Raw genomic sequence first — 19,853 nt, forward strand, 5'->3', positions numbered from 1 at the left:
TTTGCAGTAGTTAAAAAAAACATAAAAAAAAATGCAAAACAGTACTTTCAATATTTATTTCAGTTTGTTGCATATTCAGTTAAATATTACTTTTAGTTTAGTCAAGTTTGGACTATTCCAGCACATCATTTTCATGCACTGAGCTGAGAGTTCTGGTAATTTTTATGCACTAAATTAATTTTTTGTGTGAATTTTTCTGGTGAAAAAGCCAAATGCCTATGCACATTGCTACAGGATGTTATGAAAAACACCAAAACTGTGCACCAAGCAAGAGTTCAGCACATCATCTGCAGCTATTAAGTATTATAATTTGCTTTCAACTAATTACTCTCAATATTTCTTGCTAAATAATGTAATTGCCAAGTCAACACACATAAAGACGTTACTTATTTTGTTTTCATCTATGTGCAACTTAAGCTTTATTTAAAACAAACAGATAAAAGATATGCATGTAAGATGGGGAAAAAATAGGAATAATAACATTCAAGTAGACTGAGATGTAAAGTATATCTGAGAATCCATCAAAGATCGGGGCACTAGAAATACTAAGAAATACTAAGTCACAAACCATGGTCAGACTAAGTACTTTAAGTAATAGGGATTATTTTGAGTTTACATCATTACTGTAGAGCTCTGAGGTTCTTCCAGACCTGATTTGGATGGGACCATGCCCCGAGCCTGACTTCCTTCAAGACTCTTTTCATTCCTAAAGGAGAAAGCTTATATATAAGTTAGATGGCACTCATGTTAAATTAAATTTTGTGTGGTTCAGAGGATCAAGCATGGGAACTGTCACCTTAAGAGTTATTCAGTTTGGATCACTGAACACCAGCACCCATGAGGAAGAGAAGTGTCTTACAACAGGCTGCTTTTGCTTATTTTGTTTGGGAACATAATCTGTCAGTATTACCTCTCCAAGGTCCGAGTTGTGTCCAAGTACACAATATTTTTAGTTTTTAGTTTTTCTTTTTTTAGTTTAGGTTTTACTAAAAAAATGTTGTTGTTGTTGTTGTTGTTGTTGTTTTTTTTTTAAATATAATAGCAGGATGGCTGATTTAAGAACTTCATAAGAGGTAACTTTGCTGTGTTAACTCACAGCGCGTTTAAGCTAGGTTTCATATTTGTCTAAAATCGACTTTTTATTATTTATTTATTTTTCACTCCTAGTTTTAATTTGCTTTTAGTTCCCTGAAATAACCTGTCTCAGTGCCACCCTCCATTGGCGGTTTCTATGTAAAAAAATAAATAAATCTTTGGTTACCCTTGACTACACTACCCATAGTGCACCATGGTATGCGTCCGTTACTGTGATTGGTCCAGGTTGGTTAGAGACGTTGTTGAACTGCAGGTCGGAGAGAAAGAGCAAACAGAGGACCTCGGAGTTGTCAAATGGTTGAACTATGGCTGTGCCTGTTAGCATGTGCTGCCGTCTGTTTGACAGAAACGGCGCTTTGACACGTGTTAGGAAACTGTTTGCACGGCGCGTGAACAGAAGCATCGCGCGGAGCTGTTCCGGTGTTACGCACGAGGAAAATGAACTTGAACTCACAGACTCGACTATAGCTGGTTCCAACTTCAAAACCAGGGCAACACAGGTAAGTCAACCTCCAAAACAGTAACACAAGCCGGGCCTGCAGCTAAGATTGTCCTGTCTGTGTTGAGTCGCAGGCTGAGTGAAACCTTTAAGGAGTAAAGGTGAGAAGCTTATAACCTGAACAGGTTATAAACTGGGCCCAGGAAACACTAAACTAAGGAATAAATATTAAACCAAATGGTTATCCATTATGACAGCGTGGCTGTGATATAAAAGGGGGTCATGGGGTGTATTTTTGGCGTGATTGTGAGAACCAATCAGAGGGGGGAAACAACACCTCACCTGCTTTACGTTTGTCACTGCTTTGTAGTTTTACATACTTGATATCATGTGATAAGATAGATGTGATAGCCAGCATGTTGCAAGTAGGAAAAGAATTGTTATAAGCTAATAAAGTTGGTTGAGATTAAAAGTAATTTTTTCTATTTGGATTGAAGTTGTGCTTTAGATGATACAGATTTTGAATCTTTTGGACCGTTTGGAGGCCCAAAGTATAAACAGTTTAAGAGGGTGTTATTGAGATAGTCTACTTCTTTAAAATATTGTTTCTACCTCATACATACATACTCTATCCATGTGCTTGATAATCAGAGATGATTGACAGAGCAAGCATGCTCCTGAATGTCCAGTAGTCAAATAACAGAGTAGCATTCATTGTTCATCTTCTTGCTGTGTCTCTCTGGGTTGCAGGTGTATATTACATCAGTGACTATAATAATTATGATATGGCAATAATAGGGAAAAATTGACTAAAGTGTGCATAAGTGGCTTTTATATGAAGCTTTTTACCTTAAGAAACAATGAAGGGACTTGGGAAGGTCTAAAAAGATCAGTGCAGTTAAATGATCAGCCTGTTGATTAACAGAGTGTCTCCGAGCAACTGCTGAGTCACTGGTTTGCTTTTACACTGGTAACTTTTGACATAACCGCAGGTGCTCATGAGTGATGGGCAAAGGTCAGGAGCTGGGACACAGATTTGGCTTCAGCTGACATTATTGTGTCTCTGGCATGATGGGACTCAGAGGGGCTGTTGTGTTTGATTCAAAATAAGACTGCAGTGATGCCAGGGTATATAGTTTGATCGGTGTCTTTTCCTGGTTCTTTTCCTCCCCAGAAGAGGCTCAGGGATGACAGCATACTCCCCTTTTCAGCATTCTTGACTGACAACTTTGGCCGCAGGCACAACTACCTACGAATCTCCCTCACAGAAAAATGCAACTTCCGCTGTGAGTAAATGTTTATTTTCTGTGGATCCTATCAAGAAACCATTGTTACATTCCCAGCCCACTAGTGGAGCAACATTATTAGACCAAGTTAACCATCGTAATTAGTAAACCTTTCACAGAAGTGCACTAAAATGCCCAAATTCTGCTGACCTACTGGAGAAAGAAAAGGTTTTTCTTTCCCGCACAGTAGAGTTTTTGGTTTGTCCCCTCGTTCCCTTTTATTTAGTTGTGTTACTTCAGTATTTATCGTAGTAAAAGAAGGAATTCTCGCTAATGTAGGCTAAAATACATCTTTCATCTTTCTCATTTCTAGGTCAGTACTGCATGCCAGAGGAGGGGGTGAAGCTCACACCGCGGGGCCAGCTGCTATCCACCTCTGAGGTGCTGACCCTGGCTCACCTCTTCGTCCAAGAGGGGGTGGACAAGATCCGCCTCACTGGAGGGGAGCCGCTCATCAGACCTGATGTGCTCCATATTATCAGTAAGAAACAAGGAGAAAATAGTTTGTGCAGGCTTTTTTTTTTTTTTTTCAATAATAAAACAACTTGGAAGCTGTTTTGAGTCATTTCACACTTTTTTAACACTTTGGATCAGCTTGTAGCAAACATAAACTTGCTTTCTTCAGTTTACCGTATGACTAAAATGATGTAGTGACACTGTTTTCAGAGGAGCAAGTCAGCTTTGGCAACCAGGCGACCGATGATTCATGTGCTAACTCTGCTGACTTGACTGCAGCTGAAGTGAAGAGAAGCAATTTTGCATGCATGCCTTCAGTTTAAGGGTTTCTGTGGAAGGGGAAATGATTTGTTACACCACAGTTGTGTTTTTGGTCTAATGATGTATTATTGCATCATTTGAATTTTACAGCCTGATTTTAAATTAAACTTTGTAAGTGAAGCCTCTGCAGCAAGAAAAAGCCTGTCGTGAATGAATGAGGGTGTGTGACAGGACTAGTGGGTCAGGTCTTTTTGGAAAGAGGACCATTGATTGCCACTAGCTGTGTGTGAGGCTCATGAGACTTCATGCATAACTTGGATTTGGTTGCACTAGTTATTTCAGGAAGCAAGAGGATCGCTTGAAATAACGGAATATAATTTATTGAAGTGTGGAGTTTGACTAATAAATGATTTGCCGACATTGGTAGGAAGAAATACACAACAGTATTGCTGATGGAGATTAGAGTTGGAGACTCTGATGAGGCACATTGAGCATCCAGAATAAAGGTGGAGATGAGGAGGAGGCAGAACACATGAATGAGAGTCTGAAACGACTGCACTGAGATTTAAAGCTCAAGGAACAGAGGCTGAATGTCTCACAGGAGGAGCGTGAAAAAGCTGCAGTGAAGCTGGTTGTGTTGTTTTTGTTGGCTCACAGAACCGCTGATGTGGCGTGTACAGTTATAAACAGGATCCACAAAGATCTACTGGTTACAAGTAATGGTAGTTGGCTAGGTTTACTGGATGGATTTAGTTGCATTGTGGTGCTGTGTGTGTTTGTGAGTTCATTCTGCATTATCTTTGCTTAATGTCAAAATGACCAGAGTAACTGTACTAGTTATGGATAATAAAGACTTTAATAACCCATAAATTTATTTAAAGAAGTTTTTTCATTGATAGGCATTCAAGCAAGGAAACATAATTTCCCGGTGGCACAATATGCTGCATAGTAACAGATAAAGATATCCACTTTACATGGCTAAAGATTTTGTTCTGTTATCATGCTGTAATGATTGATTTATGTATGGATAAACTCATCTGTTATATAATATTTCAACCTTAAAGGTAAAAGTTCTCTCATTCTGTCTTGCCTTTCCACTTCTACTCTGCAGCTGAGCTCAGAAAGTTGGAGGGCCTCAAGACTATCGCCATGACAACCAATGGCATGAACTTGGCTCGGCTTTTGCCAAACCTTAAAGACGCCGGATTGGACCTGATCAACATCAGCCTGGATTCATTAGTTCCTGCCAAATTTGAGTTTATTGTCAGACGGAAAGGTATGGAAGCGTCGTCAGTGTATCAATGTCAGCTGTGTGAGACATATGATCAGAACACCAATAGTGTGCGTAGATTGAGGAGGGAAAAAAGCGACATCACGAGGCTGTAGCTGATTGACGCTGTAGTTTAGGAGTGTATAACCACAAAAGTGTCAGATGGTCAGTGAGATATTTTCTAAATCCCTACGTCTTTAGAAAATATGAAGGAGATTGTGATCTGGTGATGGTGGAGGCCATTTGAGTATAATGAACTCATTGTGATGTTTAAGATGCCAGTTTTACATGATTTTAGCTTTGTGACGTGGTGTGTTATCCTGCTGGAAGCAGCGGTCAGAAGATGGGAGATGTTACTGTTACTGTGGTGATAAAGTGATGGGTACTGAGCAACTGTACTCGGACAGGCTGTAGTGTTTAAATAATGCTCATTTGGTGCTAACTGGCCCAAAGTGTGCCCAGATAATTGGCTGATTGACTGACTTCAGATGAAATTAAACATATTTAATATTCTTCATGTGTGGCTAAAAACCCTCACTGTCTTTATGTATGAAACTGTTCCTTTTTTTTAGTGTTTCCCTAGTTCAGCTTTTTCTTCTAGTGTATGATAGGCATAAATCAGTGTAGTTTTTGTTGTGGGTCCATCCCACAAGCTTAGGGAAGAAGGCTGTAAGCTGTAAACACTGCAGGTGACAGCAGGGCAGAGCTATGGGTGGTTGGCTCGTGAAAGGCAGACACAGATGGACTAACTGAGATTAGGACATGAAGAAGAGCGGAGAAAAGAAAACTGGATTTACAGCACCTGCCTTCTTGTGTTTGTAATAGAAGTTACTGTTGAAATCTTGTTTCTTTTCTTTATTCAGGACAAATTGCAGTTATGCAAACTGTAAATAAAACATAAGCCTCATCCTACATAAAGATCCTGCTTTGATTTAATTGTTTTGAGCAAGTGAAAACAAATAATGACTCTGACCTCGACAGTGTGCTTTTCAAAAGCTTGAGCTGCTGTGGAGGGATTACATGTTTCTATACAAGTGGTTTGTGGTGAATTACGGACATTAAAAGGTGGAGGAGAACAGACAAGGCCGAGCTTTTCGTGTGGAAGCACCACTCATTTCAGAAACCACAAAGCTTAGTTCTGATCTTTGTTTTTGTTGTATGATTCAGTGCATTTTTATTTCTCAAAACCTGCCTCCAATCACACACCATTCTCAACTTTAGTCGTATTTTAATAACATACAAACTTTACTATTATTATTTATTAGTAGCATTACTAATGCACCTAATGTAAAATGTTAATCTTAGTCACATTTCATTTTCTACTTGCCTTTTCCAGGGTTTCACAAAGTAATGGAGGGCATTGAAAAGGCCATTGAATTGGGCTACAGTCCTGTGAAGGTATTTGTTCATTTTCATTCATTATTAAGTCTCTGTTATGGAAAATATCCCCACTACGATTCAGTGTCTTCCTTTTTGTTACTGTTTAACATTTTTGCAGTTTATATATAAGTATTAAAATGGGTAAGATTTAATTGCAGGACAAGTGTTTCACAGTTGCAGAAATGTAGCAAGTGCAGAGTGCCCAAAAACTCTGAGATAATCAGCTAATATCAGTGAGAGAAAACAATAAAATCATGGTTAGGAAAGGTGAATTCCCTGTGATGACTTTCATATGGTGTTTTTGGATAATGTGTCAGAGTGAAAGCCTGGAACAAGAGAACAACAAGGGGCTGAGGATGGAGCCTTGGGGACCGGCATTTGTACTGATCTAAGATCAATCCTACTGTGGCGCTGAGAAGTCAAACGCACTGAAACCTAAGCAAGTAGAAATGTTGCAAAAGCTGCTCTGCTCTGGATCAAACCACCAAAAATGTTGGTGGTTTGATCCATTTGGCATGCCAAATATCCTTGGGCAAGATACTTACTCCAATTTGCTCTCCAATGTATCCATCAGAGTATGAATGTATGTGAATATTTGATAGAAAGCACTTATGTAGGAAAAGAACAGAAATAAGTGCTTGTATGAATGGGTTTGAATGAGTGAATGAGGCAAGTCATATAAAACACTTCGTGTGCTTAGTAGTAGAAAAATGCTGCATATGAATCAGTCCGTTAACCAAAATCAAGCAATGACCACTATTATGAGCAATTCCTTTTACTTGTTCATAATGAGAGACACAAACTGTTTTGCAGAGTGCTTTGGAAGTTGTCAGATTTTAGTTTAATATGTTTCCTCCAGTAGCTTCTCGTAACCTGATTCCCCTTTAGGAAGAGTGTGATTTTTATAAGGCTTCTCTGTTACAGGAGTTTAGGAATGCCAGCATAAAATAACATTATATGTCCATTACCTAGTCTAAAAAATTGTTGTTCTTCATTCTGTTTTGCTAAGCTGTGCGGTTAGCTTGATGCCCCTGACTGCATGTTGATCAAGAAGTGTTGTGGTTCAGCCTTGGGTCAGTGAAGGACCTTCATTTGTAGATCTTTAAGCATCAAATGAGTCACATTAAATCTGCTAGACAGTTAAAATAAAACATGATGCTGTTTTAAACTTTCACGTTATTTATCAACTCTTTAAGAAGGCAAGAAAAAGCTTATGTGGACGGGTCTCCTTTTGAAAAATTTAGACTTTAAAAATATAGTGAATTATTCCAGTCATTAACATCACTGGATGAATTCTCATGTATAGTACATCAAAGTCTTATAAGGCTGTTATTATTGTGTTACATAATTAAATATTGGCCCACACATCTTCAGTAAGTCATTTTCTGTCGGTTGTTACATAACCAGCTTGTTAGGAAAATAATGGCTCAGTAATCAGAGGCCTATTGTTGTTCACTTCTCTTTGTAGATCAACTGCGTGGTCATGCGAGGCCTGAATGAGGATGAGCTGCTTGATTTTGCAGCACTGACAGAGAAGAAGCCTCTGGAGGTGCGCTTTATAGAGTACATGCCCTTCGATGGTAAGTGCTCACACCCCATGAAGAGTTTCAAATGCTCGTGCAAATGTTTTAAACATCCATTGTTTAAACCCACACTTCCTGGTTCGTCTCCTCTCTGCAGGCAACAAGTGGAACTTTAAGAAGATGGTGAGCTACCAGGAGATGCTGGACCGCATCAGGCAGAAGTGGCCCGACCTGGAGAAGCTTCAAGCTGGACAGACAGACACAGCCAAGGTCAGTGTCTCCAACTGTACTAAATTACTTTGGAGATGAAATCCTGACAAAGATGGTTGATTAATTATTATATTTATACTGAAAAATAAAAAGTCATGTTTCTTGTGTTCCTCTGTGCATTTTCTCCGACACATCCGAGTCCCTCTGATCAAATAGACCTGCAGGATTTTTCTATATTTCTGCTTAAAACATCATCAGATTATAACACAAGTCCTAAAAACAAAAAAGAAGACAACCCAATTAAACACATTAAACTAAAACATCCAAGTGAACAAAGTTTCAGGTGTCGGAGTCCAATGAAGAACTTTTTGTCACTGGTTGTAACATTTGAAAGTATATTTCTCACTTTTTTCCCTTTTTTGAAACAGACATTTAAAGTGCCAGGCTTCAAAGGTCAGCTGGGCTTCATCACCTCCATGTCCGACCATTTCTGTCGCTCCTGCAATCGTTTACGCATCACTGCAGACGGCAACCTAAAGGTAAAGCCGATAAAGCTTTAAAGCTGTTCGTGAGGTCTGTTATTGTCCTATGGCACAAATGTTCATGTATGCATGTGTGCAATTATAGATGGGCGGAGCTTGTGGGCGGCAGGTTGTGGAGCAAAAAGGGTGGTTTGTGATTTGTTAATAAGTGACAGAATCTTTTGCTGTTACTTGAGTTTTTCGTAATTTTGATGAGAATCTTATTGCTTTTATACATTTTTCTTCACCTTCATGTATCAGTGTCCCTTTTTCTTCACCATTAAGGTCCTTTGATTCTCCTTCTGGTCATTCCCTTTGTTTTTGAGACAAAACTTTTAACTAATTAGAATCAATATACACTGAAGGTGTAGAGGAGGCTGCATACACTTCACTCTGAAACACTGATTTCAGTGGTTTGCACCAAGCAACAGGATACAAGCACAACTACAGAGCTGTTGCAGGCGCTACGGTCAAAGTTCAGCAGAATGTAACTTTGACCACTGTGAACTATGACGACTGCCTGTCTACCCAATAGGAAGATGGCATCTCTTTCTACTGGTAAGGTCAGCTACAGGCCATCTCTGCCTTCAGCTGAATATGGCAGAAGGTCTTTTATTGGCCACAGTGAGCTGCAGAGCAAAGTAGAGGAAATGTTTATTATGATGCATTTGAATTCATTAAATTATACAACATTTGTTTGGGTTTGTATCGAGACCAATGTCATAGACTGAGTATTTCTTCACCTCTCACCTCTTTTATATCCCCACGTGTTACATACCACTACAGCATGTCATTGAATTGTGTCTAATCTCTCCCTTAGTCTGTTTTGACCTGCTTTATTTCTGCTCTCTTTCTGTTTTGTCTTCTCTTTCTTCTTCTCTCTTTCCCCTTACAGCAGCAGATGGCTGCCTCTCCCTGACCCTGTTTAAAAGGAAGTTTTACCTTCCCGTCATCTCAAAAGTGCTTGTTCATAACAGATCACTTGATCGTTGGGATTTTCTCTAAGAATACTGTCGAGTCTTTACCTTACAGAATAAAGCACGCTATTGCTGCTGTTAGCTTAATATAAAAAGTGGGTTATTCTCCCACTATCTCTACTGATCTATTATTAAGTTCTTAAGCAATTTTTGATATTAAAGTGAACTTTTACACAGACTCCAGGGAGCCATTTAGTTAATGTTTGGTGTCTAATCTTGGATTTGGACTGCATTGCATTTGTGAAAACAGCTTTTCACTCTTTCCCGTCCGTCTCCTCTCTCAGGTGTGTTTGTTTGGTAACTCAGAGGTCTCCCTCAGAGATGTCTTACGCTCTGGCGCGTCCGATGAAGAGCTGCTGCAAATTATTGGTGCTGCTGTGGGCCGGAAGAAGAAACAGCATGCAGGTAGAAATCAATACATCATACAATTTTAGGATTATGCGCACAGATTGTTGTAATATTTGTAATTTATCCCTCTTTCTCTCTTCAGGCATGTTCAGTATCTCTCAGATGAAGAACAGGCCTATGATCCTCATTGGTGGGTGACACAGCTGTACGTACAAAGACCTCATTCGTGTTTCTTTAATGTTTTGTATTAGGATTGGAGCAGATCCACATCCATGCACTTTCCTTCTTAAAGATCAGGGAATGTTGAATCAAAAAGTTCAGCTATGGCTGAACTTCACACTGCTGGGCTGCCAACTAGTGTTTTAGAAGTGGTTGCAGCCAAAGTAGTTATGTCAGTATTCTTGACTCATTTATTTTTGTTTTCCAGCAGGTACCACATCTCAGACGTTCCTGCCAAAGCTACAAGACAGCAAGAGGGCTTTCCCCATTAGTTCCCAGCTTAAAAATGACACGTTCCTCTCTCCAGCAACAACTCATCATTTAGGCAGCAGGAAAGTCTTGAATAGAGAGGATTGTTTGTGCCTTTCAGACTCCACTAACTTAACACAGGAAGCCAGTGTTTGCTGCTCTGGAACCTTAATGAGTGGGGGTACCCATGTTAAGATGCATATCAACACAGAAAAACCTAACCACAATGAAGTAGCATCCCTTCCCTCTGCAGAGATTGATAATGATCACATTAGTTGTCACACTAAGACTGAATGTTTCAGAACACGCACAAATGTCACAAGCTATGTTAATGAAGTCTGTCTCAGGAACGCACAAGCCCTGAGTCCTAATGTTCTGACGAGCCACGTGTCCAGGACCCCAGGAGCAGCTGTTTTTTGCACACTGCTGATAGATGCCAAAATAAATCAGAGAAACCACCCTGTTAGATTCTGCCACAGTCAAAATTCCAACAAGGTTGCCAGTTGTAAACAGTCTGAGAGCAACCAGACAACAGATCTCAAAGCTCAGCTGACACATACAGACGCCCAGGGCCGCGCCACCATGGTGGATGTCGGGGGGAAACTTCCCACATGTCGAACAGCCGTAGCCTGCGCCACCGTTAGCTTAGGCCCCACCGCCTTCCGCCTGCTTCGAGATAACCAGCTGGCCAAGGGCGACGCCTTGACTGTGGCGCAGTTGGCTGGCATCATGGCTTCGAAGCAGACCTCCACCCTCATCCCCCTCTGCCACCCTTTACCCTTAGACCACACCGCTGTCACATTTCACCTGGATGAGCTTCTTAATGCCGTCGTCATCACAGCGACATGTCGCACCACGGGCAGGACGGGAGTGGAGATGGAGGCTCTGACCGCTGCTTCTGTAACAGCGCTCACCGTCTACGATATGTGCAAGGCGGTGAGCCATGACATCATCATCACGGATATAAAACTCGTCAGTAAGACAGGCGGTAAAAAGGACTTTCATCGTCATTCAAAACAGGAAGAATGAGATCAAAGACTGCACTATGGTTTTCCACAAATTAAACTTTGTGCCATCAATGAAAAACACATCCTGTTGGGCAGTTATCTCTCCTAGTCTGAATCGTTTTGTCTAGTATGTAGTTTACTGAAGTTTTATCAATATTTTCAGTGTCATAATTCCTGCTTTTCCCTCCAGAGGGTGCACAAGTATTACATTGATAGTCCTCCCTGGAGGTTTTTGGAGTGAAGAAGAAACTGATTGCAGATGGCACTGATAATGTGCTTTTAAATTTGAAAGAATTTAATTTATGAAACTTGAAAACTGAACACAAACAAAAGAAGAGAGCAGCAAACGTTTCAGTGCATATTCCAGTCAGTCCCATACTCGCTTGCTCTTTTTCTTAACTTGCTTTTTATTGCAGTGACTAACACTACCACTATGATTGTTTTAACCTTGCTTTTTTTTTTTTTTTTTAGATAATTAGGATATGAAATTTTAGTTTTGATGTTTTTCTACCTACCTCTGTAGTACACTGCAAACTAGATTTGTACTACATGAAGGTAGAGGATGGTAGTAAAATAAACTTATCAAATGACTGATAACACAAATAACCCGTTACACAGTACGTTAACCCATTATTGCTCAATATGTTGTTAAAGTCTGTGTTCCTGTAACTTCCCTCCACTTGTGTGCTGTCTGTACCAGCCGTTTTCTTTTGTTTTTGAAGATTATTATGATTTTCATTGGTTGCATTAACTGTGCATTCACTTCACATCATCACACATCTCTTTTTTTAAAAATGAAGTATGGCATGTTTTGTGTTCATTTCCCTCTCAGAGAATGGCAGTATTCTCCGGTTATATAATAACGTTCATCCACTGGATATAACAATGACTAATGTGTGGCTTGACAGGGTGGTTCCACTCTGGTTACAACACACAGCCTGTTCCATTATGTTTTTCAGCTTAATAAAGAAACACTAAAAGGGACGATCCTGGTATTTTTGGCCTCGAAGTCTTATAGCTTGTAAAATGAATGCCTTACGACTTATTATAGCAGGTTTATAAGGACAAACTGAAATGAAGGAGTCTTGGTTTTCTGACTGCATAGTTATCAAAGCTCATCTTGTACATGGCTTGGTACCCAATCTGTAGCTAGTCTCTAGCTCATTCCCTTCTTCCGAATGATGGAACGCTGCAATCACTGTTTTGCTGTCAATGTGGATGAAAATTCCATCATCCTATTCACGTTGCAGCTCGGTATTTTCGTCTCTGGTTCCGCAACACCTGACGTGGACCTTATTAGAGTTCTCTCTCTGCGTTAAGCTTGATTAGCAAGGACCTTTACTGGATACAAACACTGCAGGTGAGAATCAAACCTGCAACTCCTATTCCAAAGGCATGGAGTCTCACCACTACACTGTCCAACTGCTCTTATTTCTGTTTTTATGTCTGTTTATTCATATATACATATATATATATATATAGTAACAGGGAGAGTGTATGAAATAAGATCTGCCTAAATAAAATGACATATGTTACATTAAAAATAGAAAAGATGTGTGATAAAGGTACGCCTAGCCTGCCTCCAAACAGCTGAGAAAGAGGGAAGGCAAAATTGACACAACACACAGACAAGAGAGTATAGTAGTGTAGAGACTAGAGTAGTGGTTAGACCACACGTCTTTGGAGCAGAGGATCGCAAGTTTGATTCCCACCTGGAGTGTCTGTATCCAGTAAGGGTCCTTAGGCTAGAACTCCCCCCTACTAAGCGATCAACAGGGTCCGTGTCAGGTGTTGAGGAACCAGGGCACCCTGACAAGAAGGGAGGTACAAAATAAATGCTATGGCAAGGGGGAGCCTGGACGCCAGGTCAGGGGGCGTTATCATCACCCCCATATTAGATCACTACAATAGGGCAGCAGTAATCAGTGAGATGCTTGGCTAAAAGGGCTAGAGGCTAAGATCAAGGTAGTCAACATAGGTGTCAGCAGCTGGAGAGGGACGCAGTGGTCATGATGATCCACTCGACTCTGAGACCATCACAGTGGCCGACTGTCCACTGACCCTCTTCATATGGGTTCTTGGTTCTGTATTCTCCTTCCAGGGCACAGCAAAAATCTTCATGTTGGCTGTCCAGTGGATCATCATGGCCACTGCATCCATCTCTAGCTGTTGACACCTTGGTTCTGTGGTCCTGCTTTTGATTTCTCTGGTGTAGTTGTTGATTGGCATATCTCAGGTATGGGTCCTGTACTTCTGCAACCTCCCTCTGTGCTACCCTGATCTTAGCCTCCTGCCCTTTCAGCCAAGCATCTTACTGATTACTGCTGCCCTATTGTAGTGATCTAGTTAGTCTCAATAGATATTGTACACAGTGCTGCATTAACATCTAGCAGACCTAATATGGGGGTGGGGGTGATGATAACTCCCCCTGACCTGGTGTCCTGGCTCCCCCTTGCCATAGCACTTAATTTGTACCTTCCTTCTTGTCAGGGTGCCCTGGTTCCTCAACACCTGACACAGACCTTGTTGATTGCTTAGCAGGGGGGTGGGGAGTCTAGTCTAGCCTAAGGCTCCTTACTGGATACAGACACTCCAGGTGGGAATCAAACTTGCGATCCTCTGCTCCAAAGACGTGTGGTCTAACCACTACTCTAGTCTCTACACTACGAAACTCTCTTGTCTGTGTGTTGTGTCAATTTTGCCTTCCCTCTTTCTCAGCTGTTTGGAGGCAGGCTAGGCATACCTTTATCACACATCTTTTCTATTTTTAATGTAACATATGCCATTTTATTTAGGCAGATCTTATTTCATACACTCTCCCTGTTACAATATATATATATATGTATATATGAATAAACAGAAATAAAAGCAGGAATAAAAGCAGCTGGACAGTGTAGTGGTAAGACTCCATCCCTTTGGAAAAGGAGTTGCAGGTTTGATTCTCACCTGCAGTGTTTGTATCCAGTAAAGGTCCTCGCTAACCAAGCTTAACGCAGAGAGAGAACTCTAACGAGGTCCACGTCAGGTGTTGCGGAACCAGAGACGAAAATACCGAGCTGCAACGTGAATAGGATGATGGAATTTTCATCCATATGTGTGTGTATGCAATGAGGACTCCAGATGACTTTATGTTTCTGTAAGTCTTGGTAACACACGCCCTTTCTTTAGCATTAAATAACTCATCAAAAACAACCATATCAGAATGATTAATATAAGAGCAAACCTCACACTTTGCCCCCCAAAATTTGTACCTGTCATCTGTTTCAGTGAGAGGTGATCATCAGTCTTTCTGAAATGTAATTCACCATGCTGTCATTTTATACAACACGTTCTGCTCTGCTCTGAAATAACTCGAGAAATGGGTTGAATATTGGTTCAAACACGGAGTTTATGCAGAATGTTTTTACAATTTAAATCCAGCACCAGTAACCAAAGCTGAAACTAAGAACGGAGATCAATCAGGGTAAAAACCAAACATTCATCAGCATCAGCGGTTAAACATGGACCATTTGTTACCTTGAATAATTTCACTTTTTCATAATGAGAGGCACAAACTGGGGTTTGTAGAGTGCTTTGGAAAATGTTTTGGTTGTAGTTTAGTTGCAGTCCAATAGGCTCTCGTAACCTGGCTCCAGTTAAGGAAGATTTGGGCAGGCTGTGACCTGTGCATAAATAAAGTAACATACAAATAACCATTTCTTGGATGGAGCCACTTTATTTCTTCATCACTGGAGCCAAATACTTTCCTCAGGATGATGTAGATGCACAGAGAGTATTCATAAAGCTCACAATTTAGGATTTAAATCATCCATCCATCTTCTTAAGACACTTGACCACTTTATTCCTACATCCCATCAGAAAATTAAGCTCATTGGAACAAGTTAATTTGAAAACCACTGACATTTTTCAGGAATTTGATTTGAATGGCTGCCACTAAACTCAAAATGAATACAAGCATCTCCCCATCCTCCTCATGATCCAAACGCTTGACATAACCAATGAGAGTGAAGGAAAGAAAAAAACAATTTGTTGTAAGGGACAAAAGTTTATTGTAACCCTACAAAAGACACAGGGTGAGAGAAAAAAAACAAAACCGAAACAAAATAAATGAAAAACAAACCAAAAGAAAAGCTTCTCGTTCTCATACAAGTGTCAGAACTATCCATCATACACAGACCACAGTTTAATGATTCTGATTTTTAATATAACATTTGTCGTAATGCGTTGTGTACATACAAAATATAGCAAACTAAATAAGGCAAATAAATAGAGGTACAATTTACAGGAAAATGGAACATTCCTCATGTTTTCATCTTTTTTTTAATCTTAACTCAAACATCAACAAACGTGTACAAAATGCTTTTTTTTTTTATTTCTCCAACTGTATATCTTTCAGGTGGAGGGTACGTTTTTCTTTTTCTTCCAAACATGAAAATACTGACTCCTCACAATTATACAAGCTCGAAGAACGGGTGCAACTTTTCTCAGGCAGTACAGGCTGTGGTTTAACAGGTGTGTTTCAGTTTGCAAGCAGTTTTCTACGAAAGGAGAAACAATTCACACTCTGTGCACCCATCTTTAGGCATGCAGCTCAACACCATGTAATGACAGAAATGTGGTATTGACATAAAATACCCCACCCACAACCGCCCCCCAATCCCTCTTTTTAATTTTTTTTCTCCAGACTCACCAAACCAGGAGACAGGACCTGCTCTGTACCACAGTCGCCTCTTAGTTTCCCCACAAATCCCATCTCTGCCATTCAACAGACTCTTAAAGTGTTCCAAGCGGCCCAGCCAGATACTCAGCCTCACTTTCCTCCCTTTCCTATAAACACCATCTTTAATTTCTTCTTCTTTTAAATTTTTTATTTTTATTTTGCACCACTCTTTCGTTGCACCCTTCTAGTTTCTTGAGGGACCTCAGCCCTCGCTGCAAATGGAAATGTCCCATCAACAAAGTGCATTGAAACAAGCTACTTATTTCCATCTTTACACTCAAAAAAAAAAAAAAGAAATCAAAAATCATCAGCCAGTCAATGGCCAAATAGACATCCAACCATGTAGCAACACAAAGGTTTTAATACTGACAATACCCCTCAGGAAATAGTCTGCACTACAACACGGGTTAAAGCTCTGAATGAAGGGTTTAAAGAATCTGATGAAGTATAACTCAAAAAGGATCAGAGGCTAGAAAACAAAAGGACTAAAATATACACAAGATGCTGGTTTATTGAGACAAAATCAAGTAATATCCTCTTTTAAAATTTTAAAAGTGTCTGAAAGTTTTAAGTGATTTTGGTTCACTGGTTAATCTCTGGGATACAATTTCTGTCTCACGTTATGTTTTTTTTAACCTCACAGTAGCTTCTCTGTGAATGAAGAAAATGAACTAAAAGTGTGGAAGAACTCATATAAAAGGAAGTGAGTGAGTTTAGCTGTGCACAGGTAACACATAACCCCAAACCTTTCTGAGGAAACATTTAAGTGCACCTGCTGAAGTTATTTGGGAGATACTGGGTAGAGCTGTTTTTGACAGGTTGTGAGGTCAGTGAAGTGCACTATAATCGGCCACAAGATGGCGCCATATCCCCACCAAATTCTGTAAGTTTGCTTTGGAAGCCACAAATACAAACGTGAAAACAGGATCAGAGGCACTTAAAACTGAACGTTTACACAACGAAGAACAGAAAAACTCCAGAAAGGACAAACTGGGGAAGTCGCTGTTAGAAATACAAACATGGTGGGTCGAGACCTCTCTTCTGACTCTGAATGAATGTGATGGTTAACATGTAAATGTATGCTTGATGTTGACTTTACACCCCACGATTAGAGCCGTCTTTGTGTGAACACATTCTGCAGCGAAGCTGAAGCCAAAACCAAACCAACGCAGTGCCCAAAACTGCAATTCCTTTAATGACCACTGGAGGCTTGCTCCAAAAGTGAGTCAATCTCCATAAAACTCCCATGTTAAAATGACCAGCTTAAAGCAAAAATAAACATAGTTTTGGTCTTTTTAGCCACTTTCCTACTTTATAACAATTTTGTTTGTGTAACTCCCCCATTTAAACATTATTAAAGTTAAACATATAATTATTATCAGGTCCGTGGCCTCTTTTACTGACAGATATCTGGCAGGCTTCATCTCCGGAAACTGGAGACATTGATTGGTGTCTGGTTAATTGCATACAGACTATCTGTGCTCCAGTTTTCACAACTAGTTAAATTCTAGTACTTCATCTGTATGTTACTTAGCAGACACAGATAACTGCTAATTAAAGCAAATGTTAGCTAAAAAATTAGCACTCCACCCTCTCATCCAAATATGGTCACTTCTGGTCCAAAACATAAAAAACAAAACAAAAAAACCCTTAAAAGAACAAAACAAAATGAAAAACAAAAAACAAGCAAAAGAACAAGATGGCTTTATAATGGGACTTCAAAAACCAATGAGTGACATCATAGATGCTACATCCATCTTTTAATACAGTCTATGTGCACTGCTATATATATATTTTTGTTTTCAAAAAGAATCAGATGTTAATACTGATTACACTACAGCCTCACTCCTACTGCTCTAAATACTTCAAATACCTTATAAAAAGGAGGTTGGCTTCCCTTTGTGGGCCTGATTTGACTGACTTGATTGACAAGCTGGAGAAAAAGATGAAAGTACAAATTCTTTTCTATGACATGCTCTGATGTTTTTTTCCTGTGTGTGTCCCACCTACCTTCTTTAAGTGTTTTGTTATACCCTGACATGACAATGAGAGATTCATCACATGGTGCGGTGTGACTCTACCACGGAAAAAGCTGAAAATTAAAAAAAGAAAGCAGAGAGATACTGAATAGAGTGAGAATTTAACCTTACTGCAGTAAAGGAACTGCAGCTTGTGCCTTTAAATGAATTTCATGGCATTCCTTCATTATGTTAGTTACAGATAATCTGACAACATACAGGACGCTGTCATTGGCTTGTGGACTTCTGAGTGTAAAGTTTACAAAAAAGCTGCAGTGCAAACAAGACGTACAGATGTGAAAAGTGTGAGCGATTACCTCTTTTTTTTTTCCTTTTTTTACATAAAGCGCAAAATGTATAGAAATTCACTTCAACGCCAACTTGCAACACCAACAAATAATGCATTGCGTGTACAAAAATCCCAAAACATAAAAAAAGACCTCTTTGCAATTAGCTTGTCTGCATCTAAATATAAATATATATCAATGCCTAATTGCAGTATGTTTTGTATTAATACATTTACATTAGTTTTCTCTTTCCTTTGGCACTGTTAATGCCAGAACGATGTTGGTCAGAGTGAAGGTGAGGCCTGACCCATGTGGCACAGTCATGTTTTAAATCAGGTGGATCAGGCTGAGAAGTTTCCTTGAGAAGAGCTGAGCACATCGGGATAGACACGTCCTTCCCAGAGAATGTTGGTATGAATCTGGATCCTTCTTCACTCTTTCAGAAGCCTACAAATCATTCTGGGACGTGTCGACTCCTTGACTTTCTGTGGTTGAGAAGTCTCTTTTCTGGGGAACACCTGATGGTCGAGGTTATTGTTTAGTTCCCTTCAGCTTCTTTTTTCCCCAAATCTGCCTGGAGACGCTTCATAGTCCTTTTACCAATCCTTTGTCTTTGCCTCGTGACTATATACAGTGTGACTGTCCGATCCCAATGTCCTGTGTGCTTTAAAGCCCAGTAGTTAAATGACAGAGCTTTTTCAGCACCGGAGAGCTTGCAGAGGATGTGTGAATGGGGGAGAAAAGTGAAAAAGACTGGGGTGATAGACAGTGAGAGCCTTGAGCACAGTGTTAAAGGATATGGTCAAATGACATGGGCTAATGTGTCACAGTGGTGTGTCCACTTGTCCATCCTGGTAACATCCAGAACAGACGGAGTGGAAATAGCTTTACAAGACCAATCAGAGGAGAGCGCTGCATCCTTCAACACGGCTCGGCCGTTCTTGCAAGTCCAATCCAGCTGTTATTTACATCCTCTCCAATGTCAGCGGTCACTGTCCCACAACCTGGACTAAAGGTGTTAAAAGCTCAACGCAATGGCAGATTTAAGGTGGGGTTTTTTTATTCCTGTTCCCCGACCTAGTAGTTAACCTTGGTGACGGTTCTTTCCCGGCCGCCACCCTCCGCCAGCTGATTGACAGAGCGTTTGCGATTTCGCTTGAACTTGTTCAGGTCTTTGTCGAAGACCTCGCCGGAGCGCAAAGCTGAAACCAGGTCGTCAAACTCCCCGCCGACTTCTTCCGTGGTGCCGCTCTTTTTGGCCCGTCGTTCCCGCTCCCGTTGATCCTTAAGCTGGTTAGGAATAGAATACAGAGTTATTGGAAAAAAAAATATTAACTGTCATCACTGCCTCAGGTGTATTCTCTGCTTCTGTGTCTCACCATCGCCTCCATCCGGGCCCTCCGCTCCTCCTCATCCTTGCGTCGCTGCATGTTCTCGAGGTCCTGTCGTGCTTCGGTGAACGACTGCAAGAAGGTGTCGAAGATCCCGAAAAACTCATCCGGCTGCATTCTCCCTTCTTCCTCCCCAAAGTGCTTCAGAGATTTGGCAAACTGCACAAAGCACATATACCGTCATTAATAAACAATT

The 19,853-nt window shown here is 40.4% G+C and overlaps 2 protein-coding genes across 9 annotated transcripts in view; one reads left to right on the forward strand and one right to left on the reverse strand.

The window, feature by feature from the left end:
• Window positions 1-1,343: 1,343 nt before the first annotated feature.
• On the forward strand, window positions 1,344-12,001 carry mocs1 (molybdenum cofactor synthesis 1). Of its 4 annotated transcripts, none has more exons than XM_085392160.1 (11): window positions 1,344-1,595; window positions 2,709-2,820; window positions 3,134-3,301; window positions 4,649-4,813; window positions 6,144-6,205; window positions 7,656-7,767; window positions 7,868-7,980; window positions 8,349-8,459; window positions 9,703-9,823; window positions 9,909-9,956; window positions 10,194-12,001. In XM_085392160.1, exons 1-11 carry the CDS (start codon window positions 1,401-1,403, stop codon window positions 11,261-11,263), a joined length of 2,277 nt encoding a protein of 758 aa, XP_085248286.1. In that variant the 5' UTR covers window positions 1,344-1,400; the 3' UTR covers window positions 11,264-12,001. The 4 variants fall into 4 exon arrangements, with proteins under 4 accessions (XP_085248286.1, XP_085248287.1, XP_085248289.1 ...); XM_085392161.1 differs by having other exon boundaries at window positions 10,197-12,001; XM_085392163.1 differs by having other exon boundaries at window positions 9,909-9,971; window positions 10,194-10,320.
• Window positions 12,002-15,061: 3,060 nt separating this feature from the next.
• daam2 (dishevelled associated activator of morphogenesis 2) overlaps window positions 15,062-19,853 on the reverse strand; it is a 112,622-nt gene continuing 107,830 nt past the window's right edge. For all 5 annotated transcript variants that reach the window (XM_085390930.1, XM_085390927.1, XM_085390929.1 and 2 more), the window contains 2 exons: window positions 19,646-19,816; window positions 15,062-19,556 (listed from right to left, as the gene is read on the reverse strand). In XM_085390930.1, coding sequence (XP_085247056.1) covers window positions 19,344-19,556; window positions 19,646-19,816 — 384 coding nt within the window. In that variant the 3' untranslated portion in view covers window positions 15,062-19,343. The remainder of the gene's footprint in view (window positions 19,557-19,645; window positions 19,817-19,853) is intronic.

The sequence above is a fragment of the Rhamphochromis longiceps genome, linkage group LG19 (assembly GCF_057381845.1).
Source record: "Rhamphochromis longiceps isolate RC_006_pf linkage group LG19, R_longiceps_female_GT1.1, whole genome shotgun sequence".
Lineage (NCBI taxonomy): Eukaryota > Metazoa > Chordata > Actinopteri > Cichliformes > Cichlidae > Rhamphochromis > Rhamphochromis longiceps.